Consider the following 20,941-nt stretch of genomic DNA (forward strand, 5'->3'; position numbering starts at 1 on the left):
GTCCTAGCTAAAGCCGACTTCTAATGTTTGGGGTTGCCCCTCCACGCTGCTCAGGTAGAAGAAGGAGGAGCCCGCGTCATTGTTCGTGAGAATATCAATGGAAACTAGTCAACATGTCTTTGTGCACAAAGGGGAGATAAAAGGCAAGTCAGCACTTCTGAATAATATCCATATTTTCAGGATGCTACACATGCATTGAGTTAGTGTGTTGCATGCACTGATTTAGTGTGTTGCATGTACTAAGTTAGTGCATTGCATGCATTGAGTTAGTGTGTTGCATGCATTGAGTTAGTGTGTTGCATGCATTGAGTTAGTGTGTTGCATGCATTGAGTTAGTGTATTGCATGCATTGAGTTAATGTGTTGCATGCATTGAGTTAATGTGTTGCATGCATTGAGTTAGTGTGTTGCATGCATTGGGTTGGAGTGTTGCATGCATTGAGTTAGTGTGTTGCATGTGTAGCAGGGTGGATTATCCCTGCTTTATGGGAGTGGTTGTACACGGCCACCTGGTAGCGGGATGCAGTAGAGCTTGGTCTAACTGAACCCCCGTCTTTGGGCCCGGAACGTCGAACTGGAGGTCGGGCAGCAGGAGCGGATGGGGCCCAGGATTTACTAACCTGGGGGTGGTACTCTGGTCCTCCTCGCCCTCCAGGGCGGTCAGCAATAGCTCCCCACACACTCTCACTTCCCCCAGTACCTCCGTTAGCCCTCCCACACCTGGTGGCTGTTAGATGAATAATGATTTTCACTCCCCAAAGCAGTACCCTTCCTTAATGACCTGTAGAGACCTTTAACACTGAAATAGGGGTGTTGGTGGGGAAGGGTTAAATAATAATAACATTACCCGGACCAAAAAGGGTTAAGACACGGACTCAGTAATCGACACACACACAGTGCTCCCATCCAGTACTTGTTTAGTGTCGATTAAGATTCAAGTTACAGATAAATACAATTGGCTTCAATGCTATACTCCTTAGGCACCAAGTGCGCTCACTCCATAAGACAGATTAAAGTGCTGCCCACGTCTGGGCTAGTATCAGTACCAATACCTTCCCTTAAGGGTTTACATATACTGTTGCACTATTTTAAAAATGGGGAGGGAAGGGTTCACTGAATGGGAAATGGTATAATTGAACATCCACGTTATAACACTCAAACAAAATGAAAAGTGGGCCCACATTACCAAATGAAAGTCCTAGCTAAAGCCGGCTTAAAATGGTTGGGGTACCCCTAGACGCTGCTGCTAGCGTTCTTTCCAAACAACATTTATCTTCGCCCTTAGGGCCTGCGCCACACAGTGAATCGTATGATACTGTTTCAGCACTCGAAGCGCCGCTGTACTTAACCGAGATGGCGGGCCCACTCTCACCACCACTCGTCCGGGTGGTAAGATGGCCGTCGGGCGATCCCGCGATAACAGCCAGCGGGCCGGGTAGGCAGCTGGGGCAGTGGTGTGGGCTGGAGGAGCGTGCTGTGTTGTGGCGACCTCTGCTGGGAGAAGAGGCGTCCTCGGCTGCGTCGAAGAGACGTCCACTGCGGGGCTGAAGGGCCGAGCTGGCGCGCAGGCTAAGCTGTGGGCTAACCTAAACACAGCTAAACTGTGGGTCTTGGTGGACCCTCCTGCTATCGCCTATATAGCTAACGCACGGTGGTTATGTATACCACCTGTCTTCGGCGACGCTCGCCTAGTGGTGCACTCAAAGTGTCTATAGCCGTTAACTACAAGCTAAAATACCGCGTACACTTCTAGTATAACCCGTGGTATTACTGAAGTTTATTCCTTTCTCTGTTTCATTAGTCCAACACTCCACTATCGCCTGTAGTTCTATAATAACCCGTTTTGTAGCAGAGTCTCTCTATCTCTCCCGCTTGCTCTCAACGGGGCTCTTCGAGAGCGCACGTCTGTTCACGTCCACGTTCCACACCGAAGAGAGCTCCTCTCACTTCCGCTCCCCAGGTAACCAGCGTCTTCCTCATCTCCTTTCTCCTCCGCTCCGCCTGCCACCACCGCCCCCTGCTGGCAACCGCAATCTGGTCCCACTATGGGACACTCAAGGCAGGAAAAAGGGTGATCTAGTTGCACGTTAATAATCCATATTCTGGCCGGAGGGATTAAAGAGAACCTTGCGTTATTTGTCCGGGCAAAGAGAACCACTGGTTACCATGTCTTTGTGCACACAGGGGAAGTAAAAGGTTACGTTAGCACTTCTGAATAATAGTAGAATATTCAGGATGCTACATTTCCCCCCACTTTAAACTTGCCAAGGCCTCTGCAAGTTACATCAATGGAACACCAGTTTAATACATGCATGAATACGGTCCTTAGACCAACAGTTTCACACACTCTTTCATGAATTGCACACATCGTTCAACAAATACGCTCTTCAGCACGTAGTCCTGGCGATACCGAGCGGGTAGCCGACCTCTGGTGCTCCTCTGGGGCCGGGTTGGTTCGACCCCCCCCATGTCTGACTCCGTGTCCGACTCGTCGGTACCTGCTGGCAGGTCATTGGCCGCAGCCTCGCCCTCCGGGGCCACCGGCTGGCCGCCAGCGGCGCCCTCCTCGCCCCCGTCTCCGCCGTCCTCGCCGTCCTCTCCTGAGGGGTCCGACTCTACCTCTCCTCCCTCGTCCGGCGCGGCTTCAGCGACGACCCGAAGGGGCCTGGGTGGGTTACACGCCCTAGGACGCGGTTCCCGAGGATAATCGAAGGCGCCTCCCACGTCTGATTCGGATGAGCTCCCCGATCCCATAGGGGTCCTCCGGGGAACCCGGGCCGGGAAGGAACAGATCTTGAGCTGGTCCCGATGTATGGTCCTTTCTGGGCCCCCTCCTTCGGGCCGGACTGTGAACACCGACGTCCCCTCGTGGCTCTGCCTAACCACCATATAAGGCGTGGGCTCCCACTTGTCCTGTATCTTATTACGACCCCTGGGTCGGTGGTCGCGCAGCAGGACCCGGTCTCTCGCCCTTAAGAGTGCGCCTCTGGACTTCCGGTCATATATCCGCTTGCGTCGATGAGACGCGTGCTTCGCTGTGGCCTCCACGGCCGCCTTCAGTTGCTCGTGGTGTCCCTGGACCCATTCGTCCAAGTACTCTGCACCGTCGTCGACGACATCCTTGCCACCCAGTACGTCTCGGGGCATCCTTGCGTCCCTCCCAAAGAGCAAGTAGAAGGGGGAGTATCCCGTGAGTACCAACTCCGGCAGGTGTTCTTTCCAGTCTCGCTTCCTGTTTGCAGGCAAGCTACGCAGCATATCGTGCATGGTCCGGTTGAACCTTTCGCACTGCCCATTCCCCTGGGGGTGGTAAGGCGTAGTACGGCTTTTCGAGATCCCGTAGAGTCTACAGAGTTCTTTGATGACACGACTCGAAATTTCGCCCTTGGTCGGCATGGAGCCGGGCGGGGCAGCCGTAATACACAAACCAGTGCTTGATGATCGCGGCGGCGGTGGTCTTGGCGGTCTGATCTTTGGTCGGGATGGCGATAGTGAATCGGGTAAACATATCGGTCAACACCAGTACGTTCTCGTAGCCGCCCGCCGACATCTCCAACAGGGTAAAGTCCATGGCTAGGACTTCCATGGGTGCCGTTACATTGGTGCAGGTCATCTGGGCCTGGGCCTTAGGGAATACGTCCCGGGCCAGTGCACACCGCTTGCACTGTTGTACCCAGCCCTTCACCTCCTCGGCCATTCCGATGCAGTAGTAACTTCGCCTCATCAGGTCTATGGTCCCCCGCCCACCGAAGTGTCCCCCGTCTTCGTGTTGGGTCTCATAGATACGTCGTCGCAGGACCGTAGGCACCACCAGTTGTAGGACCTCTTCCCCGTCGCGGGGGTCGCTGACGCGTCGAAACAGTACTTGTTGGTGTAGACGGAACCGCTCCAATTGCCCGTATAACTTGCGGAGACCTGAGTCCTCCTCATGCAACTGGGCTTTAGTGGGGGGGGTCCCACGGGTCACCGCCCGCCACACCGGTCCCAGTTCGGGGTCGTCCGCCTGGATTTTCCGCCCAGCAGTACCCACTGTTTCCCTTCTGCGTCACTATTTGTCTTGCGACAACTGTCGGGACCCCCCGTGGCTCGGTCCGTCCCTCAGGGCTTAGTAGAGCCCGGACTTCGTCCGCCGGGATCACTACGTAGCTGTCGCGTGCGACTAGGGCGGGGGCCCGCGATGGGACGGTCCGTTCCTTGGTGCCCAGCCGAGTGTGGGCGCCTGTCGCTGTGATCGTTAGGAAGTCTTTTTCGGTGTCCTCCACTTCAGGTTCTTGCCTCATCGGCATGCGTGACAGGGCGTCGGTATTCTGATTAAGCCGGCCGGGTTTGTAATGTACCACAAAGTCATACTCGGCCAGCTGGGCGTTCCAACGCTGCTCCACTGCCCCCAGATTGGCCGTGCCTAGGTACCGCAGCGGGTTGTGATCGGTGACCACGGTGAATTGGGAGTAGAGCAAGAGGTCTCGGAACTTCTCTGTGATCGCCCACTTCAGGGCGAGGAGCTCCAGCTTGAACGCGCTGTAGTTCTGGTCGTTTCTTTCGGACCCTCGTAGACCTCTGCTCGCGAAAGCGATTACGCGCTCCACGCTCCCTCTTGCTTCTGACTCAACACTGCTCCCAGCCCCAAGTAGCTCCCGTCCGTGGTCACTATGAAGGGGAGTCGGAGGTCTGGGTAGGCCAACACCGGTGGCTTCATAAGACACTCTTGCAGGTGGTCGAAGGCCTCTTGACACTGGGGAGTCCACTTGAAGGCCTCGGTCCGTCCTTTAGCGAACCCCTTCTTTTCCTTTCCCATTAGGGCATGCAGAGGCTGTGCCACTTGGGCGAAGCGGGGCACGAACCGCCGGTAATACGACAGGAACCCGATCACTTGTCGCACTTCTTTCGCCGAGCGTGGCGCCGGCCAGTCCTCCAGAGCCTTTACTTTGTCGGTGTCGACTTGGACACCGGCCGCAGATACAATGTGTCCCAGGAATTTCACCTCCGTCTTGAGGAGGAAACACTTCCGGGGCTTGAATTTGAGCCCATGCTCACGAAGGCGTCCGAACACCAGGTCCAGCTTTTGGCAGTGACTCTCGAAGTCACTGGCGAACACCAACACATTGTCTAGGTAGACCAACAGGACGTCGAAAGCCAGGTCTCCTAACAACGCGGTCATCAACCACTGGAACATCGCCGGTGCGTTGCACAGCCCAAAGGGCATACGGGTCCACTGGTAGAGGCCGAAGGGCGTCGTGACGGCCGTCTTTTCTTGGTCCTCCTCCTTCACCGCCACCTGGAAGTAGCCTGCCGTGAGGTCGAGAGAGGAGAAGATTTTGGCCTGCCCCAGGGCGTCTAGGGACTCCTCTATACGGGGTAGAGGATACGCATCTCGGTGCGTCACATTGTTCAGTCGGCGGTAGTCGCAACAGAATCGCACAGAGCCGTCTTTCTTGATTACTATCACGGCTGGCGACGCCCATGGGCTACAGCTCTCCACTAGGACGCCCTGGTCCACCAGGTCTTGCACGTGTCGTTTCACTTCCTGAAAGACGTGGGGCAGTATCCGGCGGTGCCGTTGTTTGACGGGGTGCGCGTCCCCGGTGGGGACGTAGTGAGTGACCGTGGTCGTGTAGCCGTAGTCTCCATCGTCGACGGAGAACACCGTCTTGTGTTTCTCCAATACCTGGTTCAGTCGGCTCACTTGGGCCGGTGTGAGATCTTGGAGGTTCGCTTGTACGGGCACGGCGAGCCCTCGGGTCCTCTCGTCGGCCACCGCCGGTGTCGGGTTGTCCCTGGCTTCAATCACCGTCACCCTAACTCCTCCGTCTACTACTTCCACGGTCACCCTCTCTTTGGGCCGTACTTGACGGGGCAGTGGAGTTCCGCCAGTTGGGACCGGGGCCGGAGCACGATTTCGGCGTCGGTCGGGTTTAGTAGACGCACGGGCACCCTTCCATTTAGGGAACCACGTTAGCCACCAGTAGGCCGGGCGGCAGGTTGGCACTCGGAGTGCTCTCGAGCATCACGGGACGCCGCATCCCCGCCGACGTCTCGCAGCGGCCCGAGACAATCATTTCACTGTGAGGGGGAATGACCACCGGGTCTCAGCTGGCCACCTTCATGTATCCCATTTTTCCCGGGGCGGTGCACTCCCGTTCTTCCTGTGCCATGGCAGCGACGATTCGGCGCAGTGCGACACTTCCGGCGTCGGGGCGACGACTACTTGCGGGGTGCATCCCCTTGATTCCCTTGAAGAGGCTGTCCACCCCGCCGAGTACGTTCATCCCCAGAAGTCCCTGGACGGCGTCCCTCGCGGGTCCACGGAGGGGGTCGTCTTTCTTTTTTTTTAAACTTTGACCAGTCAGCTGGTTCTTTTTAGCGTTTATCGCTTTTTTCTGGTCAAGCATGACCGACAGAAACAGGTTGAATAGGATATAGAACGGGGAAAGACACTCTGAGAAAATACGGCGAGTCCGGGAGTCGAACTCGTGTACCCCAGATCCGTGACGCGCACGGTTGTCCCCGACGCCGAAATAGCGCCGAGATACGCGGTGAGCTACTGGAGCTCCCCGAGGGGGTCGTCTTTCACTGTGAATATGCATTTCCCGGAGAACGTCATCTCTAGGCACTTCACTTCCGCGTACAGGCACCCCACCACTGGGATCTCTAAACCGTTGGCGGCTGTGAGGGTGATCCAGTTAGCGGAGGTCAGCTTCTTCTTCGGGAAGTGCCGCTTGAAGTGGCCTTCCGACATGGTGGTAACCTCGGCTCCGGTGTCAAAGAGGCAGCGGGTCTCGACGCCGTCTATCTGTACATCCAAGGTGAAGCATTCCCCGTGTACATCCTGAGCCCCTGGGCCCTCAGCGACTGGGTCGGCGGCTCCTGTCGTGACGGCGTCGATCGCCCTTCGCAGTCCAGGTCGGTGGGCCCGCCGCTTCGGGTGCGGGGGAAAGGGCAGGGCGTGGTCCACCGGCTGGAAGGGGGCAATCCCTAGCGATATGGCCCGGCTGTTGGCAGGTGTAACATATCAGTCTCCCATCCTCGTCCCGGTGGGGCGTTCCACGCGGGGCAGCGGGCACGTCTCCCCTGCGTCGGCGTCCGGCGATGCCTCTTTGGGGCGCGTCTCGCTCCTGCTGAAACGCCTGGAAGAGCTGTTCTTGGCGCGCGCCCAACCGCTCCTGGCCTGCGAACAGCTGTCGGATAGATTCCTGGAGTGTGTCTGCGCTAGGAGGGGGTTCGCGTCCCTCTGCGGCGGCGGCGTGTATCAGGCCCCAGGCGGAACCCTTAGTGGGGGCAGGACCATCTCTTCGGACCAGTCGATCGCTGCCATCATCAAGTCGAGGAACGTCGGCGCCCTGTCCTCCCTTACATACTTCCTCATCTCCCGTCGCAGCATTTCGTCCCTCAGGCCTAGCACGAACTGCTCCTGCAGCCGGGCAGCAGGATCTGCAACCTGTCGGGGATCTCGGCCCTGTATGCGACGCATCCGCTCCTGTAAGTTGTAAGCAAACTCTCTCACGGTCTCGCCGTCTGTTTGTCGGCGGTCAAGGAACTCTCCCAGGCGGACACTGACCGGGGTTTTGTCTCCGTACGTCTCTTGCAGCAATCGGAACATGGCGTCCGGCTCTGGGGCGGTCCCTTCCATCACGAAGCGCACCGTCCGTTTAGCCTCGCCTTTTAGGTACCGTTGTACGAACTCCGCCTGTTCGTCGCCGGGCACTCTGCTGATCCGGAAATGCGCTTTCATTTCCCGGATCCAATCCTCCACCGGCGGCTCTCCTCTCTCTTTCCCCCCCCCCCCCCCGAACTTGCTGCATTTTCCGTCCCGTTGGACATACACGGTCGAAAACGGGACGGGACGGGACGGGATTCGCGGCCGTCCCTGTCGAGGGCGGCCTGGGTCCTTTCCAGGACCAGCGCCTGTCGGTCCAGGAGGCCGGCTTGTTGGTGGGCTTTGTTCGCCAGGGCCTTCACCTGTGCGGTCAGTTCTTTCATGGTTTCGGCCTCCTCCTTCACCTCGGCGGCGGCGCCCTGGCCGTCTCGTTGCTCCCGTAGGGCTGCCTGAGTGTAGCGCTTCTCTTGGAGTGCCTGCTCGGTCAACTCCTTCACTTCGGCTTGCTGCTTCAGTAGTGCCGCCTGAGTCCGACACTCCTCCTGCAGCTCCTCAAACTTCGCTGCCATTTCCTGCGCGGCGCGGGTCTGGTCTTCTGTCATCATGGTCTCTCTACTGGTCGAGATCAAGCAAGTAGGTTAGGATGTTGATCCTGTTCGTGATGCCAAATGTAGCAGGGTGGATTATCCCTGCTTTATGGGAGTGGTTGTACACGGCCACCTGGTAGCGGGATGCAGTAGAGCTTGGTCTAACTGAACCCCTGTCTTTGGGCCCGGAACGTCGAACTGGAGGTCGGGCAGCAGGAGCGGATGGGGCCCAGGATTTACTAACCTGGGGGTGGTACTCTGGTCCTCCTCGCCCTCCAGGGCGGTCAGCAGTAGCTCCCCACACACTCTCACTTCCCCCAGTACCTCCGTTAGCCCTCCCACACCTGGTGGCTGTTAGATGAATAATGATTTTCGCTCCCCAAAGCAGTACTGTAGAGGCAGAAACCGACTTGGTGGATTTATATATTATTATTATATTATTATTATTATTATTATTATTATTATTATTATTATTATTATTATTATTATTATTATTATTATTATATATATATTATATTATATATATATATATTAGAACCTTTAGACTGTCTTATTTATGTTTGGACACTAGAGGGCTCACCACCCATTACAGCCCACTCCTATAAATAGCCAAGGTGATCACTGGAATCTTGTGCATCTGCCGAGGTTTTACATTCAAACGCTACTGTTTCACTGTTGGAACTGACCACGGAGCAATTGACGACTGTTCTGTTTAACCCTTCATTTACTATCATTTACCTTTGGACAACAATAAACCCTGTAAACCGAACCGGCGGCAACTTTGGACATTCAATTCATTCAACATCACAACTTTGGTACAGCGTGAAAAGGCACATTAGCGGGTGCATCGTGGACGACTGTCAGCACACCCAGGAATGACAGTCGGCCACTACAAAGTTTGAAGGTCTCCTCCTGAAAGAAGGACGTGAGTAAAAAGTTTGAAGGTCTCCTCCTGAAAGAAGGACGTGAGTACAAAGTTTGAAGGTTCCCTCACGACAGAAGAACGTGAGTGTAAAGAAGAAAGTTTGAAGGTGTCCTCACGACAGAAGGACGTGAGTACAAAGTTTGAAGGTCTCCTCATGAAAGAAGGACGTGAATACAAAGTATGAAGGTTCCCTCACGACAGAAGAACGTGAGTGAAAAGAAGAAAGTTTGAAAGTGTCCTCACGACAGAAGGACGTGAGTACAAAGTTTGAAGGTTTCCTCCTGAAAGAAGGACGTGAGTACAAAGTTTGAAGTTACCCTCACGACAGAAGGACGCGAGTGAAAAGGAGGAAAAATATCCTTGTGAAAGAAGGGCGTGATATGTGAGTATAAAGTTGGATCACCTCCCTCACCAAGGACAAGCAGAGGTAAGAAGATTTTTTTTTTTTTTATTATTATTGATCTTTTTCCCCCTCTATTTTCCTCCAATTTTCTCCCATCCCAATGTTAGTCGTATGCCAATTCCCAATCCCCTTCCTGGTCGCTGCGCACTTACCCCCCACAGTCAGATCATCTGGGAGAGTGGAGGCTATCACGTGCTTCCTCCGACACACCTCCAGCCAATCAACCGCTTCTTTTCACCTGGCAGCGCGGATCCTCCCTGAGAGGGCGTAGCGTGTGGAAGGATCACACTATCCCACTCAGGTCCTATCCGCGCTTAGCAGGCGCCCCGACCGAACTGTAGGAGTCGCTGTTTACAACGACCCGGACCCACCCTCTAATACAGCCAATTGTATTAGTGTGAACGGCCAGCCAAGCTGGTGACAACCCCGGAGCTGGGGTTGGTGACGAACGCAATCTCCGCTATGCCACCTAACCGCCCAGGAGGTAAGAAGATTTTAAATAAAACCTCCATTGATGAAGAACTGGATAACGGATAACGCTGCTGTATTTATGAATGGAACCAACTCAGGACATTGCTACTGCGTGCGCTTCCTTGCGAACGCTGTGGAGCATTCTAGCGTCGGACTAATTAAATTGTAATACTGTGGATAATGGAACGGACTATGCGCCGTATTGATGTGTGGAACCGTCACAATTATTATTGTCTGGACGTGTGGAAACTGGACACTAAATGTAACGCAATGGACTCTGATTTAAATTCCGACATATATAGCAGTGGACAATACTATGTTACTGCAGAGCATTCATCAGCGGGAAGAAAATAAACCCACTTTGAAGGCTCTGGCGTCACACCACGTCGCCATACGATTATTATAACATTTAAAGTTACACTTCGTTATATGTAAAGAATAAAATAAATACAGTAACGAAATGTCTGAAGCAACGGATAAATGGAACCATTGCAATTAATGTTACTCTGGACGTGTGGAAACGGGATAACGTTGGCACATAAACCCACTTTGAAGGCTCTGACGTCACACCACGTCGCCATGTGATTGTAACGTTTAAAGCTACAAACGATATTTGTAAAAAGTTAAAAGAATAAATAACAATGTCTGAAGCCAGGATGGGAAAGTACGTGCCTCGCCAGCCAAGCAGTCATAGAAGTAGTGTGAGCTCAACAGCCTCATCTATGCAAAAGGACTCAAGCTGAAAAAGCTGCCATGATGGCACGTCTTGCCAATTTAAAGAAAAAAAATTACCTTGAAAAACAACAAAGGGATTTGAAGCATGAATTGGAAAACAGACAAGCAGCATTAAATACCTTACAAGAGGAGCTTGAGATGAAAACTGTCATTGACGCTGCATATGCTACATTAAAGGCACTATCAAGTTGTGAGGAAAAGAAGATGTCTGTTGAAGACAAAAGATTTGTGGAAATTATGTCGAACTCTGCTGTGAAAAGTGATGGACATTACCAACTTGCACATACCAGTTATGCCCTATTAAAGTCTGCAGAGGACAACACAGATGCATTCTCAGCTGAAGCGACACTGTTCGAAGCAATTTCAATGAAAATGATTGTTTAAAGTCTATTTCCACAGAAGAAGAAGCAGTGACAGAGGAAGTCGCTGTGTCAGACAGTGATGAAGGAGATGAGGACAGCGATGAAGAAGAGGGCAGCGAGGATGAAGATGAGGATGACTATTCGATCGCGCCTCATATTCCCTCCAAGGAGTGGATTGCTCCTCAGACACTTCCTCAGAATGAACCAGATGACGATGATGATGATGGTGGTGAGGAGGACGGCGTCGATGACGTCGATGATGAAGAAGAGGACGACAAAGCGATCGCGCCTCATGTTCCCTCCAAGGAGTGGATTGTTCCTCAGACAGTTCCTCAGAATGAACTAGACGATGATGATGATGATGGTGGTGAGGAGGACGGCGTCGATGACGTCGATGATGAAGAAGAGGACGGCGTCGATGACGTCAATGATGAAGAAGAGGACGCCGATGACGAAAACAAACTGCATAGCCAGAGTGATGAAGGAGAGGAGGACAGTGATGAGGACGAGGAGGACAGTGATGAAGACGAGGAGGACAGTGATAAAGAAGAGGAAGACGATGGAGTAGAAGAGGTGGACCAGTGGCCAAGCCATACTGCTAAAACAAGATGTGCTGCCCCTGCTGGTCGAAGCCGGCATGTGCTGCCAACAACCTCTCATACCCAAGCCCCTCAGTCTCACACTGATCTACATCAAACAAGCATAGAAGTGCATCTCCCAAAACGTAGCTCTACTCTGCAAGGACCTGCTGAGGTCAAGAGTGTTGGAGGAAATGCCAAGCCAATGGGAAAGAGCAGAACCAAGATAGAAGTATCAGAAGAAAAGGAGGCGTGTTCAGTTGAACACCATGACAAAAGTGTTCTGATATCTGATGAAGATGAAGAGGATGAAGGACAAAAGACGGTTGAAACGGTTATGTCAACCGGCAGTGGAATGGTTTCTCTGGAAGCCCATGGTGTTACCGGGGCCGGTGATCAGGGGTGTAGCTAAAGATTCTGGGCCCCATGAAAGAATGTATTTGTAGGCCCCCAGTGAATGCGAGCGAGCGTAAGCGCACGAGAGGAATCTTTTTTAGCCATTTTTTTATTGATGAAAACGCATAATATGGTTTTTACCTATACATTCGGATCAGTAGTTCAGCACCTGCACTGTTGGTGGGTGAGCCTAGTAAAGGATGTCGCATTGCGTTCATCTTCAATGAATGGACCAATGCAATAGTCTACCAAAGCCCCCCCTCTCTCTCTATATATCTCACACACACACACTTCAGAAACAAAATCAATGTATCAATGAGAGCATCAATAATACACCCGAGTGGTGTCTAGTAAAAAAAAAAAAAAAAAAAAAAAATGTGGGCCCCCCCCCCAGTGCTGGGCCCTTGGAATCATCCTAAGCTACCCCCCCCCCAGCTACGCCCCTGCCGGTGATGACCAAACACTTGCAATCATGCCAGTTTCCAAGAGAAAGAATTATAAGAGAAGACGGAGCAGGGACACCTGGAAAAGCCGGCTGAGACTTCCTGACAGACTTACCGCTGACAGTCCTGATGACTCTGATGGAAGGTCACAACCAGTAGACATTGGCTATATGCCTATCAGAGCTATAGGGCTCTGTTGAACAATGAATAAACATTGAATAGACATAATATGCATATAGCCTATCAGAGCTATATGGCTCTGTTATTAAAAAAAAAAAAATAAAAAATAAAAAGGGCATTATGTTTTTGGCTCAAATAGATTTTGTATGTTTATAATAATAACGGAACCGGTTGTTGGACCGGAGCCTGACCAACAGCCTAATGCTTTGAAACATTTAGAATGTTATTGACTGTTACTTGACTCACTAACTGATTTGTTCTTCCCATGCTCAGGGACAACAGGTGAAAACAACAGGACCCAGTCAAGTTTCTATGTGTTTAGAACTATGATTTGAAATTGATTATTTATGAGGACATTAGCATTGACTGTAGGTTATGTCGGCTTCTTTGCCTCTTTGATGCATATATCATTTTATAATTGTGTTTTGGTGCACAATTAAGGGGCCGGGGTGTAGAGGCAGAAACCGACTTGGTGGATTTATATATTATTATATTATTATTATATATATATTATATTATATATATATATTAGAACCATGCACTGAACCATTTATATATATATTATATTATATATATATATATTAGAACCTTTAGGTCTTATTTATGTTTGGACACTAGAGGGCTCACCACCCATTACAGACCACTCCTATAAATAGCCAAGGTGATCACTGGAATCTTGTGCACCTGCCGAGGTTTTACCTTCAAACGCTACTTTTTCACTGTTGGAACTGACCACGGAGCAATTGACGACTGTTCTGTTTAACCTTTCATTTACTATCATTTACCTTTGGACAACAATAAACCCTGTAAACCGAACCGGCGGCAACTTTGGACATTCAATTCATTCAACATCACAACTTTGGTACAGCGTGAAAAGGCACATTAGCGGGGGCATCGTGGACGACTGTCAGCACACCCAGGAATGACAGTCGGCCACTACACGTACCCTTCCTTAATGACCTGTAGAGACCTTTAACACTGAAATAGGGGTGTTGGTGGGGAAGGGTTAAATAATAATAACATTACCCGGACCAAAAAGGGTTAAGACACGGACTCAGTAATCGACACACACACAGTGCTCCCATCCAGTACTTGTTTAGTGTCAATTAAGATTCAAGTTACAGATAAATACAATTGGCTTCAATGCTATACTCCTTAGGCACCAAGTACTCTCACTCCATAAGACAGATTAAAGTGCTGCCCACGTCTGGGCTAGTATCAGTACCAATACCTTCCCTTAAGGGTTTACATATATTGTTGCACTATTTTAACAACAGGGAGGGAAGGGTTCACTGAATGGGAAATGGTATAATTGAACATGCACGTTATAACACTCAAACAAAATGAAAAGTGGGCCCACGTTACCAAATGAAAGTCCTAGCTAAAGCCGGCTTAAAATGGTTGTGTTACCCCTAGACGCTGCTGCTAGCGTTCTTTCCAAACAACATTTATCTTCGCCCTTAGGGCCTGCGCCACACAGTGAATCATATGATACTGTTTCAGCACTCGAAGCGCCGCTGTATTTAACCGAGATGGCGGGCCCACTCTCACCACCACTCGTCCGGGTGGTAAGATGGCCGTCGGGCGATCCCGCGATAACAGCCAGGGGGCCGGGTAGGCAGCTGGGGCAGTGCCGTGGGCTGGAGTAGCGTGCTGTGTTGTGGCGACCTCTGCTGGGAGAAGAGGCGTCCTCGGCTGCGTCAAAGAGATGTCCACTGCGGGGCTGAAGGGCCGAGCTGGCGCGCGGGCTAAGCTGTGGGCTAACCTAAACACAGCTAAACTGTAGGTCTTGGTGGACCCTCCTGCTATCGCCTATATAGCTAACGCACAGTGGCTATGTATACCACCTGTCTTCGGCGACGCTCGCCTAGTGGTGCACTCAAAGTGTCTATAGCCGTTAGCTACAAGCTAAAATACCGCGTACACTTCTAGTATAACCCGTGGTATTACTGAAGTTTATTCCTTTCTCTGTTTCATTAGTCCAACACTCCACTATCGCCTGTAGTTATATAATAACCCGTTTTGTAGCAGAGTCTCTCTATCTCTCCCGCTTGCTCTCAACAGGGCTCTTCGAGAGCGCACGTCTGTTCACGTCCACGTTCCACACCGAAGAGAGCTCCTCTAGCTTCCGCTCCCCAGGTAACCAGCGTCTTCCTCATCTCCTTTCTCCTCCGCTACGCCTGCCACCACCGCCCCCTGCTGGCGACCGCAATCTGGTCCCACTATGGGACACTCAAGGCAGGAAAAAGGGTGATCTAGTTGCACGTTAATAATCCATATTCTGGCCGGAGGGATGAAAGAGAACCTCGCGTTATTTGTCCGGGCGAGATATCAAAGAGAACCACTGGTTACCATGTCTTTGTGCACACAGGGGAAGTAAAAGGTTACGTTAGCACTTCTGAATAATAGTAGAATATTCAGGATGCTACACATGCATTGAGTTGGCGTGTTGCATGCATTGAGTTAATGTGTTGCATGCATTGAGTTAGTGTGTTGCATGCATTGGGTTGGAGTGTTGCATGCATTGAGTTAGTGTGTTGCATGCATTGAGTTGGAGTGTTGCAGGCCACTGGTGGCCTATTTGTGGCGTTCTCATCATAGTTGTTATAATACAAATATATTAGTCCTATAGGAAAACTAATATATATATTATATTATAGTTATAAGGATTGTCCACAGACTGTAAAAACGGCAATAACACTACCGTGTGACTGCAACTTGTTCCTGTTTGCGGACGACTCAGCCCTGCTGGTCTCTGACAAGAACAAGTTACAGGTTGAAAAAACCCTCAGCTCAGAACTAGGCAAAATCTGCATATGGCTCGCTGATAACAAACTATCATTACACATGGGCAAAACAGAGTCCATTCTCTTCGGTTCAAATAACAAACTCAGCAAGACCGACGGCTTCTCAGTTACAGTGGGTGACAATATTGTCACAAGGAAAGAAGATATTACCTACCTGGGTTCCATCCTAGAGGCAAATCTTTCCTGTGACAAAATGGCATCCAATGTAATAAAAAAAGTCAACCAACGAACTCGATTCTTGTACCGGATCTCCTCACTGGTAAACAAGAATACCCTGAAGACTCTGGCAGGAGCACTCATTCAAGGGTACTACGACTATGCTTGCACCTCATGGTACCAAAGCACCTCAAAGGCGCTAAAAACAAAATTACAAACATCTCAAAACAAACTGGTCAGACTACTGCTTGACCTTACTCCTAGAACCCACCTCACCCCTGCCCACTTTGACAACCTAGGCTAGGATGGCTTAGAGTAGACGACAGAGTACAGCAACTTGCAATGGGCCTGGTCTACAAGATACACTACACGACCAAGGTACCCATGTACATGTCAAAATACTTCCCAAAGGTCAGTGAATACCACGATCACAACACCAGAGGGAGCTCCACAAATCATGTTAAACCCAGATTCGGCTCAAACAAGGGACTAAACACGTTTCGCAATTATGCCACATCAATGTGGAACGCCCTACCCAAAGCTGTAAAGGAATGTGAATCACTACCCACTTTCAAAAACACTCTCAAAAAACACCTAAGGGAGACTGCAACTCGAAACTGGCCCCTGTAAATGTCCGAACACAACCCCCTCCAATGTACAGTAAATTACCAAGTATGGTCTTGTCAATATTCCAATGTACAGTTTTGTTTGTACAGTTGTACAGTGTCCCCCACCCACCCCTCCTACCCAACCCCCCCCCCCCCCCACCTACCCAATCCAATGTACAGTTTCTACGTCAAATGTATATACTCTTTTTTCTGGACTCTTTTTGTATCACAAACAGTACTGTATTTGCAAATCTGGTATGTCATAAATGTATAGATGTAGCAGTACTGTCTATCTGTTGTATGTCATGTATGTCATATATGTTACAATGAATTGAAAATGGGGGACCCTGATGTAAACAAGACGAAAGTCTTTCTCTGGTCTGCATCCCCTTAACAATTGTATGTATTGAGCTGTACTGTACTGTACCCATTTTGCAATCTGTTAATAAAGTTTTCAATCAATCAATCAAAACCGGCTAGGAACCTTTATCGAGCATTTTACTTTATCGAACTGTTTTTGTGAAACACCGGGCGGTCTTTTTGATTCCTTCCTACTGTTGTTCAACAGCAAGTCCTTGTTTGCATGTTGTAATTTCAATATTTTGACGATGCAGGTTCTTTCTGCTGATTTGTCATGTTAGCTTTAATAACCAGCACTGTTCGTTACTTTATAAACTAGTGTCGAGGTCGAAATCGCTGTCATGATAATTAATAACGTTCGTTTTGGTCAGAATCACGTTAACGTTATCATTAGCAACTGAAGTGTGTCAGAATGAGCAATCCACCAAAAAAGAAATGCTACATGGGACAACACCAGATCATAAAGAAAAAGAGGTAACATTTTCGGGGACAGGGATTTATTTGTATTTATTTGTTTATTTATGTGCTTGATTTGATGAACATTGACGCAATGCAACGAGATGTACCCCAGTGCATAGATGCATTGATTGATTGAAGATTTTATTAACGGATTGCAGAATGGGTACAATACAGTACGGCTCAATACACACAATTGTTAAGGGGATGCAGACCAGAGAAAGACTTTCGTCTTGTTTACTGTACATCAGGGTCCCCCATTTTCAATTCATCATAATATATGACATACAGATAGACAATACTGCTACATCTATACATCTATGACATACCAGATTTACAAATACAGTACTGTTTGTGATACAAAAAGAGTCTAAAAAAGAGAGTATATACATATTACATTTGACAAAGAAACTGTACATTGGAGGAGGTTGGGTAGGTGGGGTGGGGTGGGGGGGGAACTACATTGGGCTGTGGTGTTCCTGTGGTGTTCCACAAGGAAGCATACTAGGACCGCTACTGTTCCTAATTTATGCAAATGACATGTCGTCAGCATGTGACTGCAACTTGTTCCTGTTTGCGGACGACTCAGCCCTGCTGGTCTCTGACAAGAACAAGTTACAGGTTGAAAAAACCCTCAGCTCGGAACTAGGCAAAATCTGCATATGGCTCGCTGATAACAAACTATCATTACACATGGGCAAAACGGAGTCCATTCTCTTCGGTTCAAATAACAAACTCAGCAAGACCGACGACTTCTCAGTTACAGTGGGTGACAATATTGTCACAAGGAAAGATGAAATTACCTACCTGGGTTCCATCCTAGAGGCTAATCTCTCCTGTGACAAAATGGCATCCAGTGTAATAAAAAAAAGTCAACCAAGGAACTCGATTCTTGTACCGGATCTCCTCTCTGGTAAACAAGAATACCCTGAAGACTCTGGCAGGAGCACTCATTCAAGGGTACTACGACTATGCTTGCACCTCGTCATGGTACCAAAGCACCTCAAAGGCGCTAAAAACAAAATTACCAACATCTCAAAACAAACTGGTCAGACTACTGCTTGACCTTACTCCTAGAACCCACCTCACCCCTGCCCACTTTGACAACCTAGGATGGCTTAGAGTAGACGACAGAGTACAGCAACTTGCAATGGGCCTGGTCTACAAGATACACTACACGACCAAGGTACCCATGTACATGTCAAAATACTTCCCAAAGGTCAGTGAATACCACGATCACAACACCAGAGGGAGCGCCACAAATCATGTTAAACCCAGATTCGGCTCAAATAAGGGACTAAACACGTTTCGCAATTATGCCACATCAATGTGGAACGCCATACCCAAAGCTGTAAAGGAATGTGGATCACTACCCACTTTCAAAACCACTCTCAAGGGACACCTACGGGAGACTGCAATTCAAAACTGGCCCCTGTAGATGTCCTAACCCAACCCCCTCCAATGTACAGTCATTTACCTAGTATGGTTTTGTCAATAGTCCAATGTACAATTTTGCTTGTTTGTACAGTGTCCCCCCCCCCCTCAATGTACAGTTTTGCTTGTTTATACAGTGTCCCCCCCCCCCCAACCACCTCCAATGTAAATTACCCAGTATGGTTGACAATATCCCAATGTACCCAACCCCCCCACCCAACCTCCTCCAATGTACAGTTTCTACGTCAAATGTATATACTCCCTTTTCTTGACTCCTTCTGTATCACAAACAGTACTGTATTTGCAAATCTGGTATGTCATAAATGTATAGATGTAGCAGTACTGAATATCTGTATGTCATGTATGTCATATATGTCCTGATGAATTGAAAATGGGGGACCCTGATGTAAACAAGACGAAAGTCTTTCTCTGGTCTGCATCCCCTTAACAATTGTGTGTATTGAGCTGTACTGTATTGTACCCATTCTGCAATCTGTTAATAAAGTTTTCAATCAATCAATCAAAGGTGGTTGGGTGGGTGGGGTAGGCGGGTGGGGTGGTTTTTTTTTAAACTTTATTTTTTAGCGTTTATCGCTTTTCTGGTCAAGCATGACCGACAGAAACAGGTTGAAATGGGATGTAGAGCAGGGGAAGACATTCTGAGAAATGACGGCGGGTCCGGGAAGCAAACTCGTGTCCCCCAGATCCGTGACGAGCACGGTTTTCCCCGACGCAGAAATAGCGCCGAGATATGCGGTGAGCTACGGGAGCTCCCAGGGTGGGGTGGGGTTTAACTGTACATTGGATTATCGATGCATCGTTACATCCTGTTGTCAAAATCACGCATCATAGGATTTTCAGCCATAAGCTTATATTTCTCTTCTTTTTGAGTATAGCTTTAAAGGCCCTGCTGAGCCACTGCCAGCAAGACGTTCTCCCCTCCAGCAGACCCATTATCTGGACAAAACAAACACTGAGAATATTCATGGCGCCCAGCACAACACTGCTAAAATGGTGAGTTTGACAGATAGACAGGCGGTCGGCCACACAATCAATGAGTGAGGTGAGTAAGAGAGAGAACCCAAAGTGACTTTATTTTAATTGTATGATGTGGTTTAGGGTGGATGGCCAGTATTTCCTCTGGGGGAATCCTCCTTGGCCCTTGATGAGGAGATGCTGCAGGCACTGGATGCTCTGGACCCTGCAAGGCCTGCAGCCGACAAAGGTCCTCTAGCAACAGTAAAGCCAGATGCACAGGGAGGATCGTCTCCATCACTGCCTCCTGTACCGGGTGCAGACAAAAAGGCGAGGGATTGTTTAACGGAGATTAGGGATGGAGACAGAGCACCTCCTCAGCCCACAGGCCCAGGTCTGGGACCGGGACCACTCAGAGAACACACCTGCATCCCGGCAGGCCCAGGTCTGGGACCGGGACCGGGACCACCCAGAGAACACACCTGCATCCCGGCAGCGGTGAAGGGGCAGGGTGTCTGTAAGGGGAGAGGTGATTGTGTGAGACCGGGGTGGAGGCCAGACTGTAAAGACCTGGCCCAACGTCTTCTCTTCAGCGAGGACTTGGAGGACGCAGAGCGAGCTCAGAGGGGCCTGGAGAGTCTCTGCCATGACCGACCGCACTGCGAGACAGAGACCAACCAGCAGGCAAACATCTGCAGAGGGTGAGTCCTGTCAACTGTCTGTCACAGTGTCCTCCAAATGATTTTTCTTCCTTTCGGATTAGTGTAACCGAGTGGATTTGAACCGGGGACCATAGGATCCACAGGCGGCCGCACTCAGGGGCGTAGCTGCAGATTCTGGGCCCCATGAAAGAATCTCCAATCCATGCGAGCCCGCGTTAGCGTGCAAGCTTAAAACATTTGGGGCATTTATTTATTGAAGAAAACGCATAATAGGGTTTTTACCTATACATGATTGATTGATTGATTGAAAAGTTTATTAACAGATTGCAGAATGGGTACAGTACAGTACATCTCAATACATACAATTGTTAAGGGGATGCAGACCAGAGAAAGACTTTCGTCTTGTTTACACCAGGGTCCCCCATTTTCAATTCATCATAACATATATGACATACATGACATACAGATAGACAGTACTGCTACATCTATACATTTATGACATATCAGATTTGCAAATACAGTACTGTTTGTGATACAAAAGTGTCCAGAAAAGGAGTGTATATACATTTGGCGTAGAAACTGTACATTGGAGGAGGTTGGTGGGGTGGGGTTGGGTGGGTTGGGTGAGGGCTGTACATTGGAGGTGGGGGGGGGGGGGGGGGGGGGGGGTTGGGTAGGGGACACACACACATTTTACACTGTACATTGGAATGTTGACAAAGCCTTACTTGGTCATTTACTGTACAACTAGGTTAGGACATTTGTAGGGGCCAGTTTCGAATTGCAGTCTCACGTAGGTGTTTTTTGAGA

The 20,941-nt window shown here is 49.8% G+C and overlaps 1 protein-coding gene across 1 annotated transcript in view; it reads left to right on the top strand.

Moving 5' to 3' along the window:
• Nucleotides 1–17,016: 17,016 nt before the first annotated feature.
• polq (polymerase (DNA directed), theta) overlaps nucleotides 17,017–20,941 on the top strand; it is a gene marked incomplete at its 5' end in the record, with an annotated part of 52,417 nt that continues 48,492 nt past the window's right edge. The window contains 3 exons of the mRNA XM_084318258.1: nucleotides 17,017–17,078; nucleotides 19,391–19,508; nucleotides 19,614–20,170. Coding sequence (XP_084174384.1) covers nucleotides 17,017–17,078; nucleotides 19,391–19,508; nucleotides 19,614–20,170 — 737 coding nt within the window. The remainder of the gene's footprint in view (nucleotides 17,079–19,390; nucleotides 19,509–19,613; nucleotides 20,171–20,941) is intronic.

The sequence above is a fragment of the Notolepis coatsorum genome (genome assembly GCF_963971535.1).
Source record: "Notolepis coatsorum genome assembly, chromosome: 7".
Classification (NCBI taxonomy): domain Eukaryota; kingdom Metazoa; phylum Chordata; class Actinopteri; order Aulopiformes; family Paralepididae; genus Notolepis; species Notolepis coatsorum.